Source organism: Echinops telfairi, unplaced genomic scaffold (assembly GCF_000313985.2).
Source record: "Echinops telfairi isolate 266 unplaced genomic scaffold, ASM31398v2 ScPeMD7_2565;HRSCAF=3150, whole genome shotgun sequence".
Taxonomy (NCBI): domain Eukaryota; kingdom Metazoa; phylum Chordata; class Mammalia; order Afrosoricida; family Tenrecidae; genus Echinops; species Echinops telfairi.
The window spans coordinates 10,090,551-10,099,352 of NW_022106463.1; the positions used below are offsets into that span (position 1 = coordinate 10,090,551).

General features: G+C 54.1%; 1 protein-coding gene across 1 annotated transcript in view; it reads left to right on the forward strand.

Moving 5' to 3' along the window:
* Window positions 1-8,802, forward strand: part of KL (klotho) — a gene marked incomplete at its 5' end in the record, with an annotated part of 31,433 nt that overhangs the window by 17,385 nt on the left and 5,246 nt on the right. Inside the window, one exon of the mRNA XM_045293998.1 lies at window positions 726-1,000. Within this exon, the coding sequence (XP_045149933.1) occupies window positions 726-1,000 (275 nt within the window). The remainder of the gene's footprint in view (window positions 1-725; window positions 1,001-8,802) is intronic.

Genomic DNA, 8,802 nt, shown 5'->3' on the forward strand with positions numbered 1-8,802 from the left:
GGTAACAGTCAGGATCGGTGCTGTTAAAGCCATGGTTGATCCGGGTCGGCACAGAGCTCGATGCTGGGACAGAAACACACTCCCTGGCGCCGAGGCGCATGGAGGGCTGTAGGATCAGCCTCGATGCCCGGAAATCACAATTTTAAAAACCGCAGACATTTTTAAAATGAAACATTGAACCCCTCGCCATCCAGCCCTTTCAGAGTACAACGGCGCCCCGGCCAGTTTTCGGTGGGGCTGCTTCTCGGAAGCAGACTTTACTTCAGGGAATCTTCTCGGCAGCTTTGAACCTTCCACCAGTCAGCAGACACGCTCTTTGCTGTTGGTGTGGGTACGCTTGCGTTCTGTGGGGTACGCTTAGAGCCTTTGTGATCAAGGAGGAAAAAACCCGACAACACGTTGATTTGCCGAACAATTGAAAGCAACACCAACATTCACTGCCGTCGACTCATAGCAACCCTATAGGACAGGGTAGAACTGCCCCTATGGGCTTCTGCAGAGAGAAATCTCTACAGAAGTAGACAGCCTCCTTCTTCTCCCTCCAAGTGGCTGGTGGTTTTGAACTGCTGAATTTGAAGTTAGCAGCCCAGTGTGCTGCCAGGCTCCTGGGCAAACAGTCAAGGTCGTGTGTGTATCCGTCAGCAGTAAAACCGCCCGTGATGTGGAATCCTGGAAGAACGTGCATCCAGGGGTCACCTTGTGCCTGTCCTTTCTTGCCTTTGCAGCCATCCGACTGGACGGGGTCGACGTCATCGGCTACACGGCCTGGTCCCTCATGGACGGCTTCGAGTGGCACAGAGGCTACAGCATCAGACGCGGGCTCTTCTACGTTGATTTCCTGAGCCAGGACAAGAGGCTGCTGCCCAAGTCCTCAGCCCTGTTTTACCAAAACGTGATCGAGAAAAACGGCTTCCCACCTTTGCCAGAAAACCAGCCGCTGGAAGGGACCTTTCCCTGTGACTTTGCGTGGGGAATTGTTGGCGACGACGTGCCAGTAAGTGTCAGCTGACGACCCAGGCCCCCTGCCCACGGCCCCCCACCCACTCGTGCTCGCTTCTGAGGCTGGCGAGGAGGGCTTCTCAGCGGTCACATGAGCGCTGCTCTGTTCTCTCCAAAACCCTTAGCTGCCTCTTGCTCTTCAAATCAGACTCGAAGGGTGAGAGATGCACAGGATTTAAGTGGTCAAGGTCTGGTCAGAAAGCCAACATCTCACGTACTTTAGACACGTTGTCAGGAGGGACCGGGCCCTGGAGAAGGACATCATGCTTGGTAAAGTGGAGGGGTGGCAAAACAGAGGAAGGCCCTGGGCGAGATGGAGGGACACAGTGGCCGCACCAATGGCCTCGGGCATAGGGGCAGTTGTGAGATGGTGCAGGGCCGGGCGGTGCTTCGCCGTTGAGCATAGGATGGTGCTGAGTCGGCGCGGACTTGATGGTACCCATCAGACCTTGAAGGTTTGCCTCTGACTCATAGCAACCCTACAGGACAGAGAGCTTCTCCCGTGGGCTCCCCAGCCTATAAATCCCCTCAGGAGTCAAAAGCCTCGTCTTTCTCCCAAGGAGCAGCTTGTGGCTAGCAGCCCAGTGAGTAACCCACAGCACCGCCTGGGCACTTCAGGTCTGATGAGCATGCGAGGAGGAGCCTGGTGGCACAGTGGTTAAGCACTCAGCCGTTGACCACAGAGTTGCTGGTTTGAACCCATCAGCTGCGCCAAGGGAGAAATGTTGCAGACTGCGTCCATGAAACCCCAGCCTGGGAAACCCCGCGGGTTTTTGATTCTGATCGCAGCGTCGGACAACCTGTGAGACCGTTCTGATTGGGAAGCTCACGGCCGTCGAGTCAGTTCTGACTCATGGGCAGAGTAGAGCTACTCCTGGGAGTCTCCGAGGCTGAAAGTCTATGGAAGCAGACAGCCTCCTCTTTCTCCCAAGGAGCGGCTGGTGGGCTTGAACTGCCGACCTTGTGGTTAGCAGCCCAATGCATAGGCCACCCAGGCTTCTCTGTTCAGAGGACAGCCTTGGAACCGCTGTCTGCAGTTCTGTTTTGTCCTGTAGGGTCACCATGAGTTGGCATCTGCACCTTTTTAGAGCAGGTGAGCTCTCTGGCGGCCAGAACAGGACGTTCTCAGGACCCAGAGGACCCAGATTCCACTGTCGCTCTGGGCATGGGAGCGGGAGCTGGAGCCAGAGTCCCGGGGAGGCACAACTACCGGCCACCTCAGCTTTGCAATGTCCCTGACAACGGGACCCTGCCCAGTCGTCAAGGAAATGAATGGCAGCCCCTCACCAGCAGTCAGTCAGCCAGTGTGTGAGTCCCGGTAGACTAGAGAAACAAATCCAGGGAGACTCCTGTGTATAAGAAAGAGCTACATATACAAGAGCAATTGAATATTGAGAAAACATCCCAGCCCAGTCCAGATCAAGTCCATAAATCCGATATCAGCCCATATGTCTGTTACCAGTCTACAAATTCTTCAGACTCACATAGAACATGCAGTGACGCCGAATGCAGGGAGGTCACAGGCCAGTGAGTGGAAAGTCCTGTGGATCCAGTGGTGGTGGAAGCATCTCAGCGTTGGCAGGGGTCTCCACGTGGCTCCTCAGCTCTGGGGCTCTGGCTCCATCAGTGTAGCTCCATGTGGCTTATCCACAGCAATGTCTCCCAGGGAGTCAGTCTGTGTCTGGCCTCTAGCGAGCTATTTATGTCCTTAGTGCCTCCGAATGAGGTCATCAAGTTGCCACCTGATCGACAGTCTAAACTCCACCCCATCACGCTTAATCGTCTCAAGTTGACAACAGATTATGTAACTACCACAACCAGTGTTCATCCAGTGCCTACTATGTAGTCAGCCTCCCGCCCCCCACACACCATTTACGTTTCTTTTTTAAAGGTCTCGCTTTCTAGAATTTGAACACTTGAGTAAGCATTCATTAGATGCCTCGTACGATGTCCCAGGGGAGCCCTGTGGCTTTGTGGTCACTCATGGGGCTGCGAACCACAAGGCCTGTGGAGAGCTACCCCAGTGGTTCAAAGCCGCCAGCTGCTCTGATGCAGGAAGAGGAGGCTTTTCGTTCCGTAGAGAGTCGCAGTCTCGGAAGCCCACGGGGGCAGTTCTACTCTGCTCCACAGGCTCGCTGAGAGTGTGCATCGACTCGATGTCTGCGGTCCAGGAGCCCCGTTTCACAGTGGTTAGGGGTTCAAACCCACCCAGCAGCTAGGAGGAGAACGAGCTGGCGGTCTGATGGTCTGGGGCACCGCGCTTGGCGCCGAGTCAGAACTGACTCAGTGGCACCCGTGCCAGGAGGGAAGGGCATGTGCCAGTGTGGCTTCAGGCCTGTCAGTGCAGAGCAAGGCCGGCGGGGGCAGGACTGCAGAGTGCGCAGGGTGGGGGCTGCGGCGTGGAGTCTCCGTGTGAAAACAACGACCCAAACCGAGACCAGCGGAGGGCTGCTGCTTGAAAACTCACCGGCTGGCCAAGTGGCAGTTGCAGAAGAAATGCCGGCGAGAATAGAGTCACGGAGGTCCAGATGGGGAACGCATTCAGATGCTACCCGAAGGTTGGCTGTTCACACCCAGCCAGCGGCTCCGCTGGAGAGAGACCTGGGTGTCGATCCCCCAAAATATCCGCCATTGGAAGCCCCCTGGAGCCTAGTCTGCTCTGACTCCCCAGAGGTCACCACGAGCCAGAGTTGAGGCCACAGCGCCTGGTCGGTTCAAGTCCCTGTCGTTCCTGTCAGGGTCCATGGGTTGGCTCCCACGCATGTGACAGCAGAAAGGGTGCCCTGGTCCTGGGCCACGCTCACAGTCATTACTGCTTGAACCACGGTGTCTGTTCATCTCACTGAAGGTCATCTTCTACTGCTGACCCTCCCCTTGCCCAGCACGGTGTCCCTGCCTGGTGTTGACGCCGCCTGATACGGCATCTGAATAATGGGGGATGAAGTCTAACCAGACTCCCCCCTAAGGAGCATTCTGGCTGGACTTGGACCACGAACGACCCTGCTTATCTCCCTAGGAGGCCTTGGTATCGTTAACACTTTGCCGACACCACACTTCATAGTTGAGCTTTCAAATGCTGCAGAAGGCCCGGGGCGGGGGAACCTCCGTTCTCACAGGGACACATCTGCGCCCTGACTCTCTCAGGAGATCGTTTTGCAGCAGATTTGCCCGATGCCCTCTGCCGTTCGATTTCCTGACTGCTGCTCCCACGGGTGCTGATTTTAGAAATCCTTGACAGCTTAAACTGTTTCTCCACTGAACACGATGCTGACCGGCCCAGTCATGAGGGTTTTGCTGCCGTGTGGTCCACACGGAGGCCGTACGCTTTGATCTTCATCAACAAGCACTGCGGGCCTGTTGGCTTTTGGCAAGCGAGGTTGGGTTGGCTACCTGTCGAAGGTTGTTCACGAGCTCCCCTCCAGTCCTGATGCCGGTTCTTCTTCAGGTGGTCCAGCGTCTCAGAAGGTGCACCCGGCACTTAAACTGGATAATGTGTTAGGCAGTGTTCTCTAGAGAAACACAACCAGGCACTTATGATTATATACATATGGGTAGGCTTATACAGCACGAAGGAATATAACAGCTAATTAATCCACACAGCAGTACAGAGGGCTCAGTTCAACCCACTTCTGTGGAACAGTTAATATACTGGAAGTCCTTCAAGTCACAAGGGCTTGATCCAAGTTCAAGGAAGCAGACACCGGAGTCTTCCCTGGGGCAATACAGGCAGAGTCTGCTCACAGACAGCATACAGCAGGCTGGGTCAGGAACTAGTCAGCTGCTCAGGAGCTAAGCAAAGCAGGCCCGGATGGGATATCAAGCTCAAGCAATGCAAGATGACAAGATCCACCAGCCTCAAGCTCAAGCGATGTACATACCAGCAGCGTGGTGAAGCAGGTTTCAAAACTCCTCAAGCTCTAGCAACACAATCCACAGGTTGGCTGTCCCACAGGTAGTGTAGCTCACAAGTTGAGGCAGAGAACTAGCTAAAGCAGCTGCATGCTAGTCCTATCACCAGAAAGCAAAGAGGAAGGGCGGGCCTTGCCGAGCCATTTATCTCTTTGCCCGCCAATCAAACGTCACTCTGATTAATCCCACATGTTCCTATTGGCCAGGTTGGCACAATAAACCTGCCTATCACAGATAACGATGGTGAGAGAACACGACCATCATTCTAAAATGACAAAATTCTGTGACCATAGATGGCATTACTTGAAGAGAGTGACACTTCTTAGGATGTCGTTTGTAGGAGCATCCACAGCCAAAGAAAGACGGGACGTTCAAACCCACCCAGCGACTCTGTAGGAGAAAGACCCCGGTGTCTGTTCCCCAAACACCAGCCGTTGAAACCCTGTGGAGGCTGGTGATCTGCTCCCACAAAGAGGGCAGCCTGGGGCCCCTAGGTAGAAGCTCCACTCTGATCCCCTTGGGTGCTCTATCACCCCAGGAATCAGCTCCCTGCTCGGCACTGACTGGGCCTAGTTAATGCCCGCTCTGAGGGGGCAGGGAAAATGGAAAGGCTGCTTATGAAGACGTCAGGGAACGGAGCATCCACAGCCTCTAGGCCGTAATTATTCTGGCTCATTTCCGTTCCCAAACAACGTTTACACTGTATTTCTGACAATACCGATTATGGGACATCTGCAGGTTGGCTTAATTCTTCAGGTCTGTGACACAGAGCACAGAAAGCCCTAAGACAATAAATGCACAACATCTCAATGCCTGCTTTCATCATGAACCTTGTACAGGACCCAAACCAAACCTGCTTCCATCGAGTGGATGCCGACTCATAGCAACCCTGTAGGGCAGGATGGAGCTGCCCCTGTGGGTTTCAAAGACTAACATTCACAAGAGTAAAAAGCTTCATCTTTTTTTTTTTTTAATGCAACCCCCAATTCCCGCCCCCCTCTCCCCACAGCAGCCAAAAGCCTCATCTTTTGCAAAGTGCTCTGGCTGGTGGTTTCAAACCACTGACCCACTCTGTCACCTGGGCACCTATCATTGCTATCGAGTTCATTCTGACCCCTGGCGACCCTGTAGGACTGAGCAGAACTGCCCCTATGTCACCATGGGAGTGGACAGGCCGGTCTTCTGAGGAGCAGAGACCTGTAAGTAGCCCCACACCTGTTCCTTCTGCAAGGAAAGCCATTGAGATTCCACTTTATTCTTCCTTGCTTTTTTTAAAAAAAAATTATCCATCAATAAGTGAATGGAAGTGGAATGTTGCCTAAAAATTCATTTCTGACTGTAGAATGTGTATATAGGTGTAAATATGTACTATTTACCCAGGTACATCTGTTTTTCAGATGGACTGACCATAAGCTGCAGCTTGGGTTGGTGCCAACTCATAGCGACCCTACAGGACAGGGTAGAACTGCCCCTTTGGGTTTGTGAGACTGTAATGCTATGGGAGCAGAAAGCCCCATTTGTCTCCCTGGAGGTTTCGAACTGTTGACCTTGTGGTGAGCAGCAGCTGGATGACACTGAGTGATGATTTATGATCCTTGATACCTATCATTCTTTTTCTTAAGCGGATAAGTTCTCTTTGCCACTGTGCACCCCTCAGAAGCATGACTGCCCCCACCACCTCAGAAAAAGGATCCGGATGATTCAACGGTCCGTGTAAAAATGTAACTCCACTGTGGCTGGATGGTGGTACTCACTCATGCCATCAAGCGGCCCCCCGACGCCTGGCGACCCCCCGGGACAGAGCAGAATCACCCCTATGGGTTCCTGAGGCTGCCAGTCTTTATGGGGACAGACAACACTCACTTCCTCTGGGGGGACGGTACTCACAGCTGTTGGGTCAGTTGAGACTCATGGTGGATCTGCAGGCCAGATGGCGCAGCACTGCTGCCATGGGTTTCTGAGACTGGACTCCGTGCTGGTGAAGAATACGCGGGCTGCCCAAAGAACAGACAGATCTGCCTCAGGAAGAATTCAGCCAGAATGCTCCTTAGAGGCAAGGATGGCAAGGCTTCATCTTCTGTACTTTGGACATGTCTCAGGGGAGCTCAGTCCCCGGACAAGGACATCGTGCTTGGTAAAGTAGAGGGGCCGTGAAAGAGAGGAGGGCTCTCCACGAGATGGCCTGGCCCAGTGGCTGCGACGATGGGCTCAAAGATAATGATGATGAGGATGGTGCAGGACCGGTTGGTGCTTTGTTCTGTGGTGCACCGGGTTCCTGTGAGTCAGAGCTGACTTAGCAGCAGCTAATAACAGCGACATCTTTACAGGAGCCAACAACAGCCCAGTGAGCTGCGGCTGGTCTCAAACTGCTGACCTTGTGGTTAGCAGCTGAGTTTGTGTCCCATGAGGCTACCAGGGCTCCTGGCATCACCGTAGGTTTCTTATTTTTCTCTTCTCAACCTGCCTTTCTCAGAGCTGTTGCTGTCCGGTCGCACGCACCAAAGAAAGGACCCCGCCTGGCCCTGCGCCATCCTCGCCATCTGTCATGTTTGTGCCAACGGCTCAGCCAGGGCTGATCTGTTCAGTTTGCCATTGACCCAACCACAGGCTGCCACGATGCACCTTTACCTTGTCTTCCGTCTGTGGCGCAGTGGCCCCCAGTGCAGCAGTTAATGAGCTCGGCTGCTAACCACAAAGTTCGAGATTTGAGCCCATCCCAAGGTGCCTCAGACGATAGGCCTGGCCATCACCCAGTGAAAAAACAGCCTGCGATCCCCCCATGGAGCACAGCTCTGCCCTGACACACGCAGGCTCGCCACAAGGTGTTAGGCGCTGTCGAGTCGGCTCCGACCCACAGACACCCGGTGCACAACAGAACGAAACACTGCCCGGTCCTGCACCGTCCTCACAACTGTTCCTATGTCTGAGCCCATCGTTGCAGCGCTGTGTCCGTCCATCTCGTCGAGGGCCTTGCTCTGTTTCACTGCCCCCTGCCCCCACCCCCCGCTTTACCAAGCAGGATGTCCTTCTCCAGGGACGGCTCTCTCCTGACAACGTGTCTAAAGCATGTGAGATGAAGTCTCTCCTTCCTTGCCTGCAAGGAGCGCTCTGACCTTACTTCCAGGGCACATGGGTTGGGTGTGTCCTTGCAGCAGTCCACAGAACTTTCGGCAGTCTTCTCCAGCGCCACGATTCCGACGCATTGATTCTTCTACAGGCAATGAGACCAGGGCTCAGCGCAAGGGCACCTGAGTCCTCAAAGTGACATCCTCGCTCCTCACCTGAGCCTTCTGTTTCCCTCCAGCAAATCTCCATGTGGAACAAGACTTTAAATAAGACCAGCTTTATTTTACTTTACTGCTGCTGCTTCTTATAATCTGGGGAGAGCGCCCAAAGCAGTAAACATCTGGGCATTTTGCTTTGAGACGCTGTCTGTCGGTTTCCTTGCCGCCCCCTTGGGGTTGTGGCACTAATCTTCCCCCTCCCTCCTTGGGCCCCCCACTTCAGGTCCTCCTCCTTTCCCGCCCCTCCCTGCATTCTGAGATTTAGGGAAAATTGGTGCCCCTTTTGGCCTTACAAGATTGTTCCAAGGAGTGCCTTTGTCCCTGGAGGGACTAAGTGTCATTTCCTCTTTGGACTCACTCACTCATCCACCCACGCACTCAGCCACTCGCTCTGTCACTCATCCACTCGCTCACTCAGCCACTCACTCATCCACTCGCTCACTCAGCCACTCACTCACTCACTCATCCACTCGCTCACTCACTCATCCACTCGCTCACTCAGCCACTCACTCACTCACTCATTCACTCGTCCACCCACTCACTCACTCACTCACTCACTCACCCACTCACTCACTCACCCACTCACTCATCCACCCACTCACTCACCCGC